The sequence below is a fragment of the Hypomesus transpacificus genome, chromosome 5 (assembly GCF_021917145.1).
Source record: "Hypomesus transpacificus isolate Combined female chromosome 5, fHypTra1, whole genome shotgun sequence".
In the NCBI taxonomy this organism is placed as follows: Eukaryota; Metazoa; Chordata; class Actinopteri; order Osmeriformes; family Osmeridae; genus Hypomesus; species Hypomesus transpacificus.
Genome location: NC_061064.1, coordinates 7141035 through 7161537, shown reverse-complemented (window position 1 = coordinate 7161537; position 20503 = coordinate 7141035). Strand labels below are relative to the sequence as shown.

The following is a 20503-nucleotide window of genomic DNA, read 5'->3' as shown; positions in this document are numbered from 1 at the left end:
GAGACGAGGTATCAATCGGACATAAGGAGGAGCCTATCTGGAACTTTGGGCATGAACAAGTACATGTGTAGAAACACAGGAATTGGTCGTGGGAATCCGGATGGAAAGCAACGTAATTCGGAACCAAATTAAACTGAAATCATAATTTTACCCCCGATATATTCTCTCCCCTCCAAAGAAAAGGGTACTAAATCATGTATACATCTAAGAAACAAAATTGATGTAATGCAAACATTCAAGCTATAAAGTTGTGAAAGTCAAATCCTGTTTAGGTGGTCTAATTGATATAATCTCATACTAGCACCTGAATGACAAAATATATATAGATTTGTGTGTGGAAGATGATAAGAGCACACTTGAAGCCCCATAAAGACTAAACACAGGAATATAACGTAATCAAATGAGGAAGACAGAACTGTTTGAGTGACTGATGCTGGGTGAGACTGAGAGGGAGTCTAACAAGGCCGGTGAATGCACAGCTAAACTAAAACTGGGACAGGTCATGAGTCAGGCTGTTTGCCCCTTTTCGGTGCAGATTTGAAAACAGGATTTGAAAACTTCCACAACTGAGTGTACTGAAATTTGAACTCACCGTCTGCATACACATAAGAAAGCGGTAAAGAAAAAAAAGAACGTACAGAACAGAGAAACAAAAACAAAAAACAGACAAAGCAATTATGGCTGCTGGACAACAGTATCACAATTACACTACTGCTGGTCATAGATCATTCAATTCAAACTACTTTACGAAAGAAAACCAAAACAGCTGGACGTAAAATAATGCAATTCAACACATAATGGACAAATGTCGCTACATTACACACACACACACCAAAACTCAACCATGAGGACCCCAAAAGGGGCTAAACTAAGCATTTAACGTAGACACAATAATGAATTTTTGTTTGTTGGTTTCCGACGATGCGCTAGGCGAGCGTGCGCCTGTGCGGCGTTGCCGTACCTTTAAGAGCGATGACCTTGCTGGCGGGGTTCATGATGGCGCTGTCGGCGGAGATGGGCCTGCGGATGGGCGTGTTGGGGTCGGCCATGTCGATGATCACCACCTGCGCCTGCTCGCCCACCTTCTCCCGGATGCAGATGAACTTGTCCGACTCCATTGTCAGGGTGCTGAACCCGATGTTGGCCGGGTTGATCCCCAAGTTCTGGAGCTGAACACGGGGGAAGGAGGGGGGGGGGGGGGAGAGAGAACGTGAGCTCAGGGCAGGCAGTATGAAACGGGGGGCGGAAAGCGCCGGAACGTTTGCCATGTTGAGGTTCACCGGTACCAGAACAGCCACACAGGCTGGAATGGGGTCATCTAAGGCAGCTAGAACTGGGAAATCAACAACGTTCCCATTTAAATTTCCCCGTCAATTAGTGCAACATAAACTCAGACACCGGAAGGGAACTTATTCCCAGCCTCCAAGGTCAACTGGAAAAAAAACAATTCAACAGCAAGGCATAAATAATCTGGAGGTCTCTGGCGAAAGCAGAGCTACGGCTCCATGATTTATTGAGCACAGAAGCTGGTGGTGAAGGCGAAGCCGTTTACATTGTTGTAGCTGATTTCATGAGCTCTCAGCGAACACCACGGCTGAACAACAAGCATGATGTCATGATGCTCAGCTGCTCTGTCCTCCGGGGGGGGGGGGGGGGGGGGGGGGGGGGGGGGGGGGGGGGGGGGTCTGGCTGGTGATGTCACCGAGGCTGACACGGAGTGGTACCCCACACGGAGCGAGGCCCTGGCAGGCCTCCTCGGATGGGGGATATCAGTCTGGCCCGGCTTCTCGTCTGGCCTCAGTACTGAGCACAGAAACACACTGGCTTGCTCACAATCCGAGTTGAGACTTGATTTTCTTTTTCGCTGCCATCGAGTATCTCACCCATGTGAGATGGCGGTACATAGCTACAAAGCACAGGTCTCCTCCCCACCTAATGCTGAAATGCTGAACAGGGGTTCGAGGTTTAAGGTGATTTCTGCCTCACGAGTTGGATGAACTGTTTCCTTGATTCACCCGAGTGTTCAGTGCTTTCGTTTTGTGACATGCTGCTGAACTGGTAGTGGATAGTAACAACACGCCGTAGAGCACACGAGGAGCACACGAGGCGCTAGCCAGCATGAAAACATAGGCCTGGGAGGTGAATCAGCACCGGCACACCAGCTGCCTCACAGCCACCACTCCATGGCCGGCCACTCTCTCTCTCTGGCAGAGCCAGAGCCCAACGTGGGAACACGGAGCCTGAGGAAAGCATGGTGTCGTTCTGTTCCGTCCAGGGGTCACGGCAGCATTTGGTCTCCCTTCTGTTTCTGAGGGGAGGAACGCGTGTCGACTAGCTCATCCGCTAGTTAGGATTCCCTCTCTTTTTTTAACACCTTTTTCCCCGCCCTCTATGTGCGAGTGTGTGTGTGTGTGTGTGTGTGTGTGTCAGACCGAGGCTCCAGGGCTGCCAGATGTACCTACATCTGAGGCTCCGGGGAGAAGGAAAGCAGCCAAGATGACGCCCAAGCTTCAACTGTTAGCATGCATCACGTGGCCAGCAGCACTGACAGGAGGTTGGTGGAGGGCTCACAAAGAAGAGGTTCCCAGCGCGGTAGCTGCTAGCTAGCCAAATCCCTGCTGTCTCCCCATAGCCTGACAGAGGGGCAGAGGTCAGGGAAAGGGTGGAAGCACTGAATGTTTTACCGTTAGCTGCTCCAGGGGCACTCAGGGCACATCTCTGCCACACTATCACTGAAACAAATCACCCCCCATGGTTCACTGGAACGACTCTCACATATAAAGGGGGCGATCCAAAGGTAATTAAATTCATCTGAAGAATCCTCTACACAATTATCTATGGGATCAAAGCAACAACATGGGCCTCTAGAATGGATGGTTGGGAACAAAATAAGACTTAACCTGGTTCTGACTGAATGAGGTCTCAGGTCTGTAGCTGAGAGAGACCACAGCATGTCCTACATAGCTGCTGGTCTCCCCCAGTCTGGGCCCTCCGTTATCAATGAGGCGCGACTCCGGCCGACAACTTATCACCGCAGTTCTTGGAAGGCCCCAACGAAACCAGAAGCATCTTTTATCAATGGGAGGACACACCCTCCCCCACCCACATTCTTTCACTGGTGTGGAGCCTGGCTTCCGTTCAATGACATAGCCAGCGACACACGTCCTATTGGGAAAGACATTGCGCAATATTCTTCAAGAGCTCGGCTGTATCGTCACAGAAAACCCTGACAATTGAGTGTAACTTAGTACTCATTGGCTGCCAGGAGAACCTGGCTTTTCTGTCATTGGCTGGTCGAGGTCAGTTTGTGTGGGAGTGCATTGAAAAGGGTGAACTGGATTCCAACAGTAGACATTGTAAAGCTGCAGCTTTAGCCTCGAGCCACTATGATTCATCCCTTACTAAAGCGAGCCATATTTAAAAGGCACTCCCAGACAACCAAAGCCACCACTTCCCTGGAGATAACCTCCAATGGAGGACCCATATCATGACTCTTTCAGTGACACGATACGCATGTGGTTACATAACTCCAAGCATCTGTCATGCGCTCTGCAAACATTGTGCGAAGCCACACATTTTGAACTCAAACCCACATGCTAGCGAAGGAAGACGCTGTGCCAATGTCGTTTTTTAGAAACGGTTTTGTTGCGTAATCCCTTGGAAATGGCTGATCTTTCTAGTGCCACTCAGTGAATCAGTGCCTGGGAATCAGGATTCGTATGCCACGGTAATCCCGGTGGTTGGATATCCTTCATTGGAGAGGCTGTAGGCCACAGTCATCCACACCGCATCACTGTCTGAACAATAGTCTAGACAGATTTACTTGCTCTCCCCTCTCCATCCTCCATCTGCTGGCTGTGTTCTGGGGGGCGGGACACCCTTTATGCACTCTGAAAACCCTCATAAATTAAAAAAAAAAAAAAACACTAAACAATGAATGGGATAAAATGATTCTCTTCAGACTGACAGATGTTGCACAGTGCCAGACCAAACTTTCAGGAAGTCGTGTCGACTCAATTTCCATGGAAGCCTGTGCCATCAACAGGCCGGTTCTCGAGGTGAAACCAGGTCAAAAAACCAGTTAGCCAGTCGGTACAACCTGGAAACTCATTGATTAAGTCATGAGGCCGAGGAGCCGTCTTCGCTTGCATGGGGGTCGCTTTACCTGTTGGGCAAAGAGTGGCAAACATGCTGGCTCCAGGCCTTTGATTCCAGACACGGCCAAATCACTGCATTAAATATGACGAGTCGACCAGCCCAGCAGGGGAGGAGGCACGAGAGAGAAAAGCTCTTCACAGGAGAGAGGGGGAGAGAGATGAGAGAAGCGGGAGAGAGAGATGTGAGAGAAGGGAGATGGAGAGAGAGATGTGAGAGAGAGAGAGAGAGAGAGAGAGAGAGAGAGAGAGAGAGAGAGAGAGAGAGAGAGAGAGAGAGTCACGGCTGCCGCAGCGTGACATGCATATTTATCCGGGCAGTGTCCTCGAGTGAGTTCACCATCTCAGCGGCACAACATGAGGAGAAAAGAGCCCCGGGACGGAAGCAGGAGGAGGAGAGAGGGGAGCAGCGTGTGACAGGAGATGAGCAGCCGGATCGCGGCCAGCCCTGCCTGTGAGGAGTGATGATAGCCAGTGCAGACGGCGCTTGTTGTGGGAAAGCAGACCGCCACAAGGGCTGGGGGAGTCACGACCAGCCCAGCAAACACCTTCCTCCACCACCACCATCACCATCCCCTCCCCATCCACACATCATTTCCTCCCACCTCCAGAGGATCCTCGACTGGATCGCTGATGACGCCACGACACTGAACTGCAAAGCACTTTCCCACACAGCTCCCTCGGGTTACGCAAGACACTGCAAGCAGGAAGCGTGGACTGACGGGGGCGTGCGTGCTCTCAAGCGGCACGCCGCTCCAGCCAGGGGCGGGAGGGGGGGGCAGGGGTGACCTCAGCGCTCGGCCGTATGGTGAGGCCGGTGGGGGCTACTACGGCGCCGGATCAGAGAGGAGCGCCACAGCTGCTCCGGCAGCACTGTGGAGTGATGCGTTTGGTCGGGCTCCCAAAAGTCAGAAATCCACTGCCGTCCGTGCACTGGGCGTTCAAGGAAAAAGGCCGGCCCTTTTGTTTCTTCCTCTCCCATCCCTGCTGCAGGGAGAGCTGCATGATACACTTACAGCCTCACTCCAGCTGCTGTCCTCCCTTACCAGGAACCAGTGACCTTAAACGGAGTGGGGGGGGGGGGGGGGGCGTCCCATTCAGAGCTCTGGGCCTTGGGGCTAAGCCGGAACATTCTAACAGACATGTGACAGCTCTGAGGCAGGCTGGTGGGTTTCTAGTGTGTTCCTACTGGACCAGGAACAGGCAGCCTCTCTTTCGCTCTCTCAACCCCTTGGGAGCCCCCACAATCTGCTGATGGGACTTGTTCTCTCTTCCTTCGAAGGAAGAGGGCACCCAGCTCAGCACAAACAGGTCCTGCGTCCTGTGCAGGGCCAGTTCAAGGAAGGCCAGGAGAGGATGTGTGATGTGCTGAGGCCTGCTAACCGGTTAGCAGGCAGGCCAACAACAGGAAGCCCTGACCCATTGTCTCCCGGGCTGGAACGACAGGCGGGCGCTGTCGCCAGAGCCGACGTGCGATCGAGGGGCGACATGTGACCAGCCCAGAGGTGGGTAGGAAGACGGCTGCACTGATGGATATAGAGGGAGAATCGAGGGGAAAGGGGAGAGGAGAGGAATGCATACGTTTGTAAAACGACATCCAGAGCCGTTTCTGCTGAGGGCCCCGTTTCCTGGCAGCAGCCTTTTTTCCCCCTTTTTTCGCCTTGAAATGCAGCGGCTAACTTTATGGTACGTTTGGGTGAAGCTCAGGAATGTCGAGTGTTCAGCAAATCCATATCCTCACAAGCCTGTCACGAGATATCAGCAGGTTACCAGGTGAGAGGGCAAAGTTTGCTGCGAGGGCGGCCTTTTCGAAGTGACATTTAAAAAAAAGCAGCTCGCCATAAGCCACACCCGGAAGATTTTACTCCTTAAATTAACTTGTTACGGGTTGTGAAGTGCCCTAAATAAGAGTGTTATTGCGGGCGAAGCAGACAAGCACTGCAATGTAAATGTTGTGTAGGAGATGTCACTGAAGTGACCGTGACATGGGTACGGCAATAACGAACTCCAACGAGCTACGTTGATACGGTCATATAACATGCAGAATGGAATCATAACAAGCAGCTTCGTGGGAGCTCGTAGGGAAATGAGCCAATATAGTCAAAAACAGATGTTCAACACTGCTGGTCTCAGGACCGTCTAGGTACAGGAACATTTAATGCGGTACCACAACAAACCAACTAATCTGACAGGCTATTAAGGTAGAAACTGTGTACTTTGGCTAGTTATCGACAACAAATGATTTCGATAAGCAAGATTACGGGCACTGTTATTTAATAAATATCTTCCTTCTATGTAGCATATTGTAAAAATACTTTAAAGTCCTTTAAAACAATGCCTGTTAAACCACAAATAATATTGACTTTGATTTGATTTACAATCCTTCACTCCAGGAAGGAAACTTCACTCTGCACACCATACTCGATTACAAAAAACTGTTTGCAAGGGCCTTTGTCAACACAGGCCAGGCATGATGATGTCAGCCAATGAATAGGATCCAACATCCATTATATCCCAACCACTGGCTCCCAGTCTCAAGAGTGTGTGCGTGTAAGTAACTGGAAGATTCTTTTTTACCGCTGTGGAGAGGTTGCAGGCTGTAACAGGGCTCAGTAGAGAGACACAGCTGTATAAATGGTTGACGTATAAAAATGCAAGCTATGCAATGTGTGACAGAGAACACAGGCAAAAGGACAGCAAATAAAGAGAGAGCCTTTTGTGTATAGGTCCAGGGAGGTTTAAAAAATAAATAACACTTGCACCCTGGCAGATCTATGGATGTTCAGCATGGTGGGCTGATAGGGGCTTTAGGGTTCAAACAGGGTGAACTCGTGTGCCCAAAGCTGACTGTGGTGGAGGAACAAACAGGCTTGTCTATATCTGGACCATCTGCAGCAGCCATGGGCTGTGCTCTGCTGTGGTACACAGAGAGAGCGGAGCGGCAAACCATCCATCACCTGCCCACTGGGAGCACCGTGACGTCACAGCAGCAGACACCAGCGGCTGACGTAGGGAGTGACTCGCTCGGGTCATGTGGCTGCCGTCAGCCAGTCGGTGGGTGAGATTCCCCCCCAGCCTGCTGCTTGATGCACGGGGCAGATCCTGCTGCCGAGCCCCATGTCCAGGGTTTATGGATGAACTTCCGAGGGGGGATGTTGCACGCAGACCTGACAGACAGCCCCCAACAAGCCTCTGCCATGGGTGACGCTCTACCGAGAAATATCCACAGCCTCTTCCTTTTCAGACTAGTCCCGCTTTCAAAACATCCACTTAACGGGGGCAGTCGGTGTGGCCAATGCTGAGCATGACCTGCTCACCGTGAAACATGCGTGAAACATGCGTGAAACATGCGTGAAACATGCGTGAAACGGCTCGTACAGGAGGTCATGCATTAGTAATATTGGCAGGCGATCCTTTTGGTAGTTATTCGTCACACTAAATGACCTTGACACGGCAACGACAAAGAAATCATAGAAGGCACACTTCGGCTACCAGATCCCCAGTCCTTATCAGAGGGACCTTGTGTGCTACTGCTGTTGAATGAGCCAACAGAAGAAAAAAGGGACGACTGACTCAGGACCTTCCACTACAACACACAGAGCCTGATGTCAAAAGCACTATGATACGCTCGCAACAGTGATCCTACAATCTCATTTTCAGGTGATACAAACCTACAACTCAAGGAGCATGAGAAAGAATTTGCACGGCCAAACAGACTTCCCACCAAACAATTGCAGTGCCATGTCCATCTTAAATGGACAGGATAACCGGTACACCAGTTCCACCATAATCTCTCTAAATCCCACTCCTGCAATTAAGCACTTGACAAAACAACAGAAACTCCCACTCCCACAGTAAAATGTTAATTGAACAGCACTGTTGTCCACCATCCTCTATGAATCTGGGAACATTAACTGTATAACTAACGGCAACGGTAGGCTTAGTTAATCGAGAGCAGGGGGGAGTGTACCAGCAGAGCATATGTGTGAGCCGTCCGTGCAGACCCCACCTGCACAAGACGAACAACAAAACCATCCTCCCAAACTCAAGACGGGCAGTAAAGCGAGGACATGAGAGAGCTTCTATTGCAGGTCTCTGTACTTACATTACATTTACATTTAGTCATTTAGCAGACGCTCTTATCCAGAGCGACTTACAGTAAGTACAGGGACATTCCCCCTGAGGCAAGTAGGGTGAAGTGCCTTGCCCAAGGACACAACGTCATTTTACACGGCGGAGAATCGATCCTGCAACCTTCTGATTACTAGCCCGACTCCCTCACCGCTCAGCCACCTGACTCTCTATAACTACTTGATGGATGGAAGTTACTGATGGTTGAAAGTAACATGTAAAACTGCAACAAATGCCATTCTGTTTACAGATATGGGAGGCAAACACTGCGAGGCCTACACAATAGTATCAGTCAGTCAGTGTGTAAAACTCAACCCTGAAACGAGGGGGGGGGAGTGTTTTGAATACAGAACCTGGCCATTCCAAAAACAAACAAACTTTCATTATGCTAGGATACCAAAAAAGTGCTTTAAACAAACAGATAATTATCCTGAAATGGAGATGTAGGTGGATCGCATGTCTTATCCTGAGGCTGCTCAAGAAACACCAAACAAACTATGACTTATTCATTAGCTCAAAGGGAACTTGCAAGCCAGCAGTCTTGACAATCTATGCGCTTGGAGGTGCATAAACGTTTTTCACTTCCTCAACCAGACATAGATTAAGGTCTATTGAATCACAACGCAAGCTTTGGTGTGGCCATTTAATACCACATATCACAGAAGATTCAGGATTCTTTTTTTCTCCTAATGTATCTTTGTGCTGGCTTATTGCTAATACATGTAGGTCTAGAGGGTTGGGAAACAGTGATGGGATATGACCTGCATGATGCAACATGCTCAAGAGTTTACCTTCCCCTAATCACAAAATAGTCATTATTACCATATCCATTTATTATCATACACTCCACATTCACACCGAGTCATTTAGGATCTGTGTGGTCTCTAGTATGAAGGTGTGCCTTTTTCACCTGCTGATGTCATGCTCTAATCCCAATACAGTTAGATAAGCCATACAGATAATTTCATGACTTTAAAAAAAAAAACATCAACAAGTGAGGCAAATCAGCCCCTTTAATCAAGAAAATGCACTTTTTGCTTTTTAATAAATATGTTGCTCGCTAGTCAGTTTAGTTTAAAAGAGGCTTTGTCAAGTAACCTGCTGAACCTGATTTAAAGCATACGTGGAAGAAGCTTAACAGTAAAAGTATTTAACTAGCTGGTTTCTTAACCAACTAATTTAAAATTATAGTAGCACACACTATATCGTATTAATCTGACAATGACAACGAGCAGGATAGCATCTACCGTAGTTATCTATTCATTAATACTATTTCCTTAGCAAGATAGCTATCGTAGCCAGCAAGCTAGCTTAGCCGGCTTAGCCAACCAGCCTCTTGTTGGTTAGCACCAATTACTAATAGCTAGCAAGCTGACTGGAAAGCAAGCGAAAGCTAAAGTATCTTGCTAGTTCGTTGGTACAGTACGAGTCGGCTACAGTAGTCTAATTAGGTACTTAGCTAGCTAGTTACTTGATGGCCAAAAAAACATTCTTAACTTTATAGTTGACCATTAGCTTTGATATTTGGTTCATTCATGTGACCTCGCAATTAGCTAAGAAAGGTAAGATAGCATGCTAAAGTCATAGGTTTCCCAAGAAACCATCGACGATGTGTCATACTAATGGCTAGTGCTAGTTAGCTATCGTAAGCTAAGCTATGATAGCATTTTGTTGAGAGGTCATTTTCTTTCAGACGTATGCTATACTTTAATGGTAATATCCCAGTCCAACAAACAAATCGTTTCGTACATATCCAACAGCAACTGTTCAAAACAATATCATAGCTTCCATTCATTCAACATTAGCTACCTGCAGGTGCTCCTGAAAGCGGATGGGCAGGATCTGAGCCATGGCGGTTCCTCTGCTCTCCTCCTATTTCTCCTACTACTAACAAACTACGACTTCTTCTCTCTGATCCTAGCCGGACAGCCAGGGAACGGCTAGTAAAAAGTCCAAACGGATAAACTCTACGTCTTGATTGAAAATGTGTTGTCAGTTTGATGGCTATTTTATTCGTCCTTTTGCTGTTTACTTGCGCGCTTCCCCTGATGACAGACGGCTGCCGCTGCACTGACTCCCTGGCTGGACCTGCAATGGCGATGGAGGCTGCTCAGGAGAGAAACTATCCGGAAATGGCTGTGCACTTCAGCAAGGCGGACGAATACAAGTTCGTGGATTTTTAAAAGTGACAATCCACAAAATGGACACTATATTCATACACGTAGGATATTTGCATTAGAAACATTTGAATCTTGTTTCAAATCCGAAATGATTTACTGTAAAGTAAATACGTCATCCAATTGGAGACATCGGGCTCTTTGGTACTATTTCTTTGCGATTCGCCCTTAGATTTTTGCCACATCATTCGTCCTCTTGAACTAACGTCAGTTCCTATTTGCTGTGGACTGTTTCGCACCGGCACAGGGGTGTAGCCTAGCGAACTGTTTGGATAAGCCTAATCGTGCAATGGTTTGAAATTAATTAAATAAAATGTTGAATTGGGCTGCCTCCTATTTTTCTGAATGTTGAGGCTAACAAAAAAACATTTTCAGTGTTAAATATGTTTCCATTGTCGGAGTATTGATTTAAAAATAATGTCATGGAAAACAAATGGTTTCCATTTTTATTGCAGAATTATGTACTGTAAACAACCTATACACCTGGCCTACTTGTCCATATAATACAGTTCCCTTTAAACATGTATGCAGTCTTTTCTTCAATTAATCAAACAGCTCAAATGTTGCTAATTTCAAGGGACTGGATTTGTAAGTGAACGTCAACATCATTCCAGATTACCCTGCCAAGGGTGGAGTACAATCCTAACAACCATTTCCTCTTTCACATGCTACAATGTATGTTCACTGCCTGAGTGTTGCAAAAGACAAATATTTTTGTAAGAGTTTGGAAAGTTGTCTCAAAAACTTTACAAAGAGGCTGACCAAGAGAACTTTTCAGCTGAGCCAGCAGTCACCCACACATTCTGTGGAATGGTGTGGGCAGAGTTAAGAGATGGAATTGATTGGGCTGAAACACAGGCTGAATCGGCAGCTACTTTTGTAATGGAAGTTTAAAAAAAAGTTACAACAAAAAAATTAGTTGTGGTTCTCTCACTTTGACATAAACGTTTTACCTAAGGAGTTGGCCATAATAGTATGGATCGTGCAGAGTTACAACACATGTTTACAACCTTAATTTTACTACTATTCAAATCCCTTTATTGATAAGGAAAGTCAAGTGCTCAGGTAACAGAGTGGACAATTACAGAATAGGTGAAAACAGAGGTAACACTTAAAATCTACACAAAGATATTTCGAAATATATTAAGCAATCCAATCTGCCTTGGAACATATATCTGTGTAAATATAAAGGTTGCAGTTGACAGATAAATATATAGAAAATCGTTACAGAATATGTATTGATAGAACATAATATATAATTATATAGCTACAGTTAGTTATTATTTTATTATGGAGTAACCAAAACATGTATTCCATAGTACAAATGATGCATGACATATGTCTGGCCAGTCGTGCTAAAGTCACAAGCTTTGAGAGGTGTGTCTGAATCTGTTCCACCCTGGAGATCCTTCAGCAACCCAACTCCAGCAGCACATCTGGACAATTATTATCTGACAGCCCAGGCCCTCAGACATGTTTTCCCAGAACAAGCCTTCATAGCAGCCACAGAACAGGGATCTAACTCCAAGCTGAAGGAGATACTGCTACTAGCTACACACATTTCCACTGAAGAATGAGGAATGGAGAAAGGGGTAAGATTGTCACAGATTTATATAGCCAGGTTGTAAAATGCAGTATCAGCACATAGCTGGAAATTATTTATTCTACCACTGTCCCTGGTTGTCATGTAAGATTAGAGCATACCATCATAACATAAGATGAAGACAATTAATAAGCCCTGTTTCAGACGTCATTTTAAAAATAAGATGTCCATAATGAGGCCATGGACGTGAAATAGTAAATTCATACTGCTCAACGCTATTACCTGTAGTAATTCTGAGTCACAGAGAGCAAAGGACGCAGTCCTAAACCGTTGGGATCATCCATCTCAATGTGAATCCACCTCAGAAATGTCTCAACTCATTAGGATTCTGTTATGTGATAATATGTTCATAACATTGGCCTTTACGACTGCAGGAATGCAGCCCACAGCTCACACCTCATCATGGTTGATATAAAACAAACACTCCTCCCCCACAAACACAAATATTATGACGGCGAAACCTGTCTAAACTGTCAGTGGTGAGTCATTGCACCTGCGAGTTCAGATTTATTAATTCTCTCCAAGAGCGTTATTGGGGGAGGTTAGCAAAGAGTGGTGGGTTGGTTGGCTTTCTGAAGACTATTCAAATCACTGTTGCCATGGATGCAGGGACTCAGAGACACAGTCACTCACAGAGAGGCCATGTGTATCGTAAAAGACTGGCCTTCGGACTCTCTGTGGAAGTCACAGGGCCACACAGTCGGTGATTACCCTCAGGCTCACAGCTAACGAGGTGCAGCGATGGAAGCTCGGCAGCCTTGACCCTTGTCATTTCCTTTATACAGTCCACGACACTCGAGATTATGCCTGCAATCTCATTTTTGTAGAGCAATCGACATCATCCATGTCATGTGAACTTTCTCAGAACTCAAGACAATTCTTATTCTTCAGTTAAAATGGTAATGCTTGAAAACAGAAAAACGTGGTATGTTTGTAAAAAGTACTATATTTGAACTCAGTAGAGACTATTGTTTCCTTTTTGGCACAGATACTTTGGCTTTAGACACAGATGTGAGGTCTCCCTCACTGAGGCTCCCCCTGATAGATTAATGAGTTTAAGGATCCCTCCGGACGAATAGAGTGGTCTAACGCCAGATCCGGTGCAGGGAGTCACGACTCACTCACTGAGGAGACCTTTAGATGCTCTTTGGCACATTGCCCACACACACACACACACACATTCTTCTTCTCTCTCTCTCTCTCTCTCTCTGTCTGTCTCTGTCTCTCTTTTTCAATACTGCCCGTATGATTCAATGTGTTACTGGTCATGCTGCTATTAATAAAATTATAAATACTGTAGCACACTTTTTTAATTAGTCATTAGAGTTGACACTTCAAACATAATTGGCTCTTAAAGACACACCCAAAGTGTGTGATCTGGTTTGACAGTCTCTCTAAATGTAAGTTTATGGTTCACAATGGTGGTAAAGGGCACCCTTTGTCCGGATTTAATTGACCCTGGGTATGTTGATGTGCCTTGGATGCTTATTTCTTGACACCTTTACAGTGGAGTAAAACAAATGAAATATTGCAGGCGGTGGTTCCAGTTTAACCCCGAAACAGAGAGTGTAGCACCGTACGTCAGCAATCGTTTCCAACTATTTATTTGGCGCGTGGGTGTTGGAGAGCAGATCCCGCTCATCACTCGATCAAACTTAAAAGTTTGCAGCAAGCTAGCTAATGTGGAACGGAAGTACCCATATAAATGTATACGGGGTTTCAATAGAAGGTTAAAATGACTATGATAGACAAAACTGTTTTTAAAGTTAGTGACTTGTCTGCTTTCTAAAATTAGAGCTACTCATGTACTGTAACTAGCCTAGGCTAAGACGTTGGCTAGCTAGCAAGTTGGACAACTGAATAAGCCTGTTGTACTGATAGCTAACGTCACATAGCTATGTTATTCATTAGTGAATACTTATCTGTAGTAGTACTAGAATGTAAATACCCCAAATCGTTTCATTTATTGATTAGATTTCATTGACTGACTGAAGATACTGACTGGAGACAATGAAAAGATACGAAAACCAGACCAGACCCACTGCAGGTTTGTAAACTGTGTACTATGTACCTCAACTGTGTACCTGCACCTCAACATCAGAACAGCACGTGTAACTATGTACTATGCTGCAAATGTTTTGTTAGGCTTTACCTGATTACCTTACCTAAATTAATTTGATATATGAATGCTTACTTATCCAGCTTGATGTGATTAGTACATTGTCAAGCATTTTTCTACAGGGTGTCTCTCCGTGCCGCTGTTTAACCACAAGAAAAGAAGTAGATTACCCTTGACATCTAATCCCACAGAGAATGAATTCTTCCCCAGCAATGAATACATGCCCCCCTCTCAGGGACCTGCCTCATCAAACACAAGTAGGATCATCATGATTTCAGCCACTAGATGGCAGCACAGTCAAAGTATAAAACAAATCACATTAAACCCCTAAGCATGTTTTCACTTGTTCAATAGGTTACACTAGACATGCCCAGAATCAAGCTCCTGCTCCTGCTATTCAGAATAGTCAGTGGAACAGACCAGATAACCCCCAACCTCACCAGCTCTCCCAGGGCCACTGTAGTAGGCCTGCACCTGGCCCTATGGGGAGAGGCTGTGCCCGCCTGCCTCATCCATACAAACCTGGCAACACAGGGTACAGCAGGTGGGCAACTGCACCTTTGTATGTATTTTATATTTTACACATCATAATTACTTCACCGCAGTATGTAACCTGGAATTACATTAAGGTTGACAATTGTCCAATTAGGTTGAATGGATAAAGTGTACACTACAACACAAGTAGGCTTTGATCAAAATGGGCTTTGTGTCTTCAGTTCACAGACCGCTCAGCAGAACACAACAGCGAGGCAGGATTTTCGAGTTCCCAGCAACCCCAGGCAGAGCAGCCACGCCAACCCTCGCAGAGGTGGGCACGCACAGAGCCTCCCTGCACCCGCCACGGGCTACTCTCCCAGGGGTCGGCCGTCAGCACACACACAGGCCAACCCACTTCAGCCCCCTCAGCCTCATCAGGCCCCGCCCCCTCCACCAAGCCGACCCGCCCCTGCACCTCAACATCAGAACAGCACGTGGAGGTTCAAAAGCACCAGTAGCACTGGACCACTGAGACAGCCTGCTGGCAATAACAACATATACAACACCAAGCCTGCTGCTCCAACTCAGGTAGCACACAGAGGGGAAAAAACAAGACGTGGAATGTGTTCTTACTCTCACGAAAGTTGGTAAATACAGTAATTAAAGCTCAACATGTAAGGAATGTATCCGCTTAGAATATTTCTACCGTCTTGGGAAGACGACATCTGCATTTCAGGTCAAACCAGTGGCTGAGAGCTCCCTAAGGATCCTGACTGCTGTCATAGCTGGGATGAGACACTGGAGCCAGTTCAAGGACAAAGCTCCCGCCCTGTTTGAAATCTACGGTGAGTAGTGGAAGCTTCAGTCCAGCCTGTGTTATCGTGGCCCTGTGTGTCGTTGTCCCGTCCTTACCTCGGTGTGACGGGCTCACATCACACTCTCCCTCCCCCCTCGGTGTGACGGGCTCACATCACACTCTCCCTCCCCCCTCGGTGTGACGGGCTCACATCACACTCTCCCTCCCCCCTCGGTGTGACGGGCTCACATCACACTCTCCCTCCCCCCTCGGTGTGACGGGCTCACATCACACTCTCCCTCCCCCCTCGGTGTGACGGGCTCACATCACACTCTCCCTCCCCCCTCGGTGTGACGGGCTCACATCACACTCTCCCTCCCCCCTCGGTGTGACGGGCTCACATCACACTCTCCCTCCCCCCTCGGTGTGACGGGCTCACATCACACTCTCCCTCCCCCCTCGGTGTGACGGGCTCACATCACACTCTCCCTCCCCCCTCGGTGTGACGGGCTCACATCACACTCTCCCTCCCCCCTCGGTGTGACGGGCTCACATCACACTCTCCCTCCCCCCTCGGTGTGACGGGCTCACATCACACTCTCCCTCCCCCCTCGGTGTGACGGGCTCACATCACACTCTCCCTCCCCCCTCGGTGTGACGGGCTCACATCACACTCTCCCTCCCCCCTCGGTGTGACGGGCTCACATCACACTCTCCCTCCCCCCTCGGTGTGACGGGCTCACATCACACTCTCCCTCCCCCCTCGGTGTGACGGGCTCACATCACACTCTCCCTCCCCCCTCGGTGTGACGGGCTCACATCACACTCTCCCTCCCCCCTCGGTGTGACGGGCTCACATCACACTCTCCCTCCCCCCTCGGTGTGACGGGCTCACATCACACTCTCCCTCCCCCCTCGGTGTGACGGGCTCACATCACACTCTCCCTCCCCCCTCGGTGTGACGGGCTCACATCACACTCTCCCTCCCCCCTCGGTGTGACGGGCTCACATCACACTCTCCCTCCCCCCTCGGTGTGACGGGCTCACATCACACTCTCCCTCCCCCCTCGGTGTGACGGGCTCACATCACACTCTCCCTCCCCCCTCGGTGTGACGGGCTCACATCACACTCTCCCTCCCCCCTCGGTGTGACGGGCTCACATCACACTCTCCCTCCCCCCTCAGCAACTCTCGATTCCGCGGTCACGGTGGGATCCCACGGGGCCAAGGACTTCCTCGTGAGAGACGGCAAAGAGGTCTTGCAGTGTGTCTTCTACGAGAACGTGAGTACGAGAAGCAGGTAAAGGTGTGTGGTACAGGCGGAGGCGTGAGCTGCTGAGCCAGCTGTGCTCCGGTCCCCCCCCCCCCTGGCAGGAGCTGGAGCTGCCCAGGCTGATCCGGGGCCAGGTGCACCGCTGCGTGGGGAACTACGACAGCAGGAGGGACGTCCTCACCTGCGTGTCCGTCAGGGCCGCTCTGCCCTCGGAGCAGAGGAACGCCCAGGAGGCGGTGAGAGCTTCCGACGCCGAGATGAGGGGGCTGGTCAAGTCTCTCAGTGAAGTCTGATAGGTCAGGAAGTGTTGTTATTACTGTGATTGGAGGAAAGCAGGGTCATTGCTCTGTTTGAGGCTCTGGCTGTGAGTTGTATGAGGAGCATGCGTGTCTGGAAGGTTATCATTTTGCTGTTTCGGCTTACAGGATTCAAAGTTGATGTTTCTTTTTCTTATTCTCACGTTAAACTCTTTCATGCATTGGGAATGTTCACAATAAACGGTGTGCTTGTGTTACTTCGACAACAAAACCATAAAGTAACTTAATTTATGAAACATTTTATTACAAAGGAAATTCACACAACAGCAAACATTGTTAAGAGGGTAGTTTCATGTTAAACAAACACACTGATGAGGTAATATCTCAAAATATATCTTTCAAAAATGGGGAAAGTTTAGAATGGAAAGTGACCTGACAAACAGTTATTAGTTTATTTACAACACATCACAATGAAAAACCCAATACTTCTACTCTACAAAAGTTTCACCAGTGCTGAGACTTGACACACAATGGTTCAACATGTTAGGGAGCAAGTCGGTGTCAGTTAGCCCCAGTCATTCACACAATCAAGCACAGTATGAGGTCCTATACAATACCAACATTTCTTTCCTTTGTCTTGTTTTTTAACGTGGCAACATAAAGACACGAATCTCCAACTGCTAGACATTTTACCTTTGGCGATATCTTTTATCAATTTTAAAAGTAATTCAGCCCAACATCTGGATAACACACACAGAGAAATGGTTTGGAAAGAAACATCCAGATTCATTAACTTCACGGAATAGTGGAGAAGGAATACTACTACTTGTCCTTGGAACATGACAAGAATAAAGTCCTTTAAGAGGAATGGGATGGAAGAATAAAACTTAGCCATTAGCTTATCTCAGAAGGTAATTATTTTTAGCCATGCTTCACACATTACTAGGATAATGTGTCAACTCAACACTGATAACTGTGGCCTAAGTTCAATTTGTACAGCTCTCAAGCTCTGCCACTCAAATCCTCTATCCCACTTTGTCGGGATGCCAGGAGTTATGCATTAACTGCATGTCACAACCTTTTAATTTCGTGATTAAAATGATTTACCTCTTGAGAATTGGCAAACGTGTCGAGGCATAATTCATTACAAGTACATCTTTCTGACAGTATTACCTTTAATGCGCATCAGGCTTTAACTTGCAGAATGTAATGCAAGTTCAAGGAGCTCATACCATGTACAGAAGACCAATCTGAAGTAGACAGAAAAGTTACACACCAAGTTTAATAAGTAAAGAAATGAAAAAGAACGGGTTCAATGCACTGGAAAGATAAGCAAATCTAAACAAATCAATAGCCACAGTTTTCAGAAGATGTAACAGTTTTAACAATCTGAAACTAGTATTGAAGCAAACTTTGTTGTCTTGGTTTAATGTGAAAAGGCACAAGTTGGTATGGTCAGATTAGATTTTGTCATCGTTATCAACTTTTTACTATTAACTAAACCCAACTTATTTTGCATTGCATGGTGCTATATCGTCTCCTTGTCTAATGCCTGATTTTATGAGGTCCTGAAATAGTCTGTATGTTATAGTAGTGTAAACTGGAAAAATCAAATGAAGAATTGAGAAAAGACAATCATATTAACACAATAAATTGGTTGACAAAAGAATGCAACATCACCGAAACATCACATTTTCAGCAAATTCTCCCATTGCTTCGAGACAATTATTTTATGAAGCAGAAAGGACAATATATCAATTGAGTCATGAAGGCAGGTAAAATGCTGTATCTATGGTACAACTCTATTGACTGTGACACAGTGTTCTTGACAAACATGTCAGCAACCATTTCTCTGGTGTTGTTAGCATTCTTTTTGACTGAGAAACGGTCTGTCCTTTGAATCCATTGATAAACCAGATTCAAGCCTACCAGAGTTACTGTATTGCATACAGTAACGTTCGTCCATCTTCTGGTGTCATCGTATCCAAAACGGTATTTGTGGCTCTAAGGAATATTTCCGTCGGTCAAGAACATATGTACAATTCAAGCTCTCCACTGCGTCGCGGAACACATCCGTGGGCACGCTGCAGTGACGTCTGAATCCATCTTGACTCTCTTGCTGTCAATGTCAAGTCTTTTTGCAATTCTGTTGAAGTATCCTCGAAGCAGACACCAACCGACAAGGGAGCATGTAGGAGCGTGGCAATCTCTCATCAGCTTATCTCCTGCCGTCCTCCGTCTCCAGTTGAGAAGATTCTCCTCGTCCCATATTTCATGCAAACAGCTCCCCCTGACCACCACAGAATGTTTTTCTTGCCAACCACTCTGACAGTAAAATATTGACACAGACTCAGAACATTGGTATAATCCTAAATCCCCCCCCGTCTTTTGAATGCTCGCTATCTGCACTGCGAGGATGTGTGTTGATGCACTGGAGCCTCTGGTTGAATCACTGGTTGTTGCTGTCAGTCCTTGCGTGAACATTTTTGTTTTAACTGCTAAGTCTAAACTGGAAAAAGTTCACATGATGATTACCTTGTTATTTGAATTAAATGACATACATGAAACAATATGGATTTTTTTTTAAACGATTGACGTTATAATAAGAAAAGGTTTTTCATCCAATTTAGCCAGTCAGAGAGGGTTCTTTAAGAGAAAGATGGCGCATTCAAGTTGGCCAAGTTGTTCATACTCAGGTAATACAAACAAATCTACAGGGGCTTTCCAAAGGGCATCCAATAGAAAACCAGGGATCAGTTCATGACATCATACAGGGGCAAAAAGAGAGGGAACAGTGGTGAAGTCCACTCGGAACCAAGGGGTCTGGTGTTGCACTATAAGAGAGTGGGCAGGGGGGTAGGAGACAGCTGCTCCTTGGGGGCATATTTGGCGAAGAAGGGCAGGAACAGGGTGAGCATGACGCCCACGATGGCCAGCATGTAGCCCCATCCGATCTGGCACTCTCCGGCATCGTAGATGTCCGAGTCTCCGCAGAAGGACCTCACCAGGGAGGAGTTGAGGCCGAAAGGATACACCAGCAGTCCAGAGCCCATGATGAACACTGAGGGAAAGAGAGGAGGGTTTACTACTGAGATACATTGTAGAAGTCGTCTCTTTGTTGATAATGATTACCCAATCATCAGTATGTGGATGTTTAGTGGCGCTGACTGCTGCCGGAATCCAGAATTTTCCTGGTTGTGTTCACATAAAGCCACTTGGGGGCAGTGCAAGTTTTATAACGCGGCGTTCCGAAGCATTGCTCCAAAGACATTCTTCTGGGGCTATCTCCAGTCGCAGCCTGAATACCAAATTTAGTCTTAACATCCTATTTGTCGGAAAATAAATCACTACCCAGATAGTGTCCCAAGTTAGGCGGTGATGGACAGAAAGAGGCTTTTTGTGTATTAAAAAGGAGCACTTGATGGCCCTTGATTGACAGGCCCTACTAATGCACAGTGAATCATGCCTCCAAAAATCCATTAGCACTTCTCATCCCAAACTGACGACCACGAGAAA

At 46.9% G+C, this 20503-nt stretch overlaps 2 protein-coding genes across 3 annotated transcripts in view; one reads left to right on the top strand and one right to left on the bottom strand.

Moving 5' to 3' along the window:
* Positions 1–10624, bottom strand: part of cltca (clathrin, heavy chain a (Hc)) — a 32468-nt gene extending 21844 nt beyond the window's left edge. The window contains exons 1-3 of one of the 2 annotated variants that reach the window (XM_047020047.1): positions 10095–10624; positions 962–1169; positions 593–595 (exon numbers count right to left, since the gene is read on the bottom strand). In XM_047020047.1, the coding sequence (XP_046876003.1) occupies positions 593–595; positions 962–1169; positions 10095–10136 (253 nt within the window). In that variant the 5' untranslated portion in view covers positions 10137–10624. The remainder of the gene's footprint in view (positions 1–592; positions 596–961; positions 1170–10094) is intronic. The other variant, XM_047020048.1, reaches the window with a different exon arrangement.
* Positions 10625–14666: 4042 nt separating this feature from the next.
* On the top strand, positions 14667–17025 carry LOC124468200 (E3 ubiquitin-protein ligase CBL-B-B). The gene is made up of 5 exons (XM_047020836.1): positions 14667–14728; positions 14901–15249; positions 15380–15506; positions 16643–16740; positions 16832–17025. Exons 1-5 carry the CDS (start codon positions 14667–14669, stop codon positions 17021–17023), a joined length of 828 nt encoding a protein of 275 aa, XP_046876792.1. The 3' UTR covers positions 17024–17025.
* Positions 17026–20503: the final 3478 nt, after the last annotated feature.

Bases quoted from the DNA above. Each gene is read 5' to 3' on its own strand.
- LOC124468200 (XM_047020836.1), top strand. From the start codon at position 14,667: ATGGGGAGAGGCTGTGCCCGCCTGCCTCATCCATACAAACCTGGCAAC. The intron at 15,250-15,379 runs GTAGCACACAGA...CGTCTTGGGAAG, and splicing joins AGCCTGCTGCTCCAACTCAG to ACGACATCTGCATTTCAGGT. The intron at 15,507-16,642 runs GTGAGTAGTGGA...CTCCCCCCTCAG, and splicing joins CGCCCTGTTTGAAATCTACG to CAACTCTCGATTCCGCGGTC.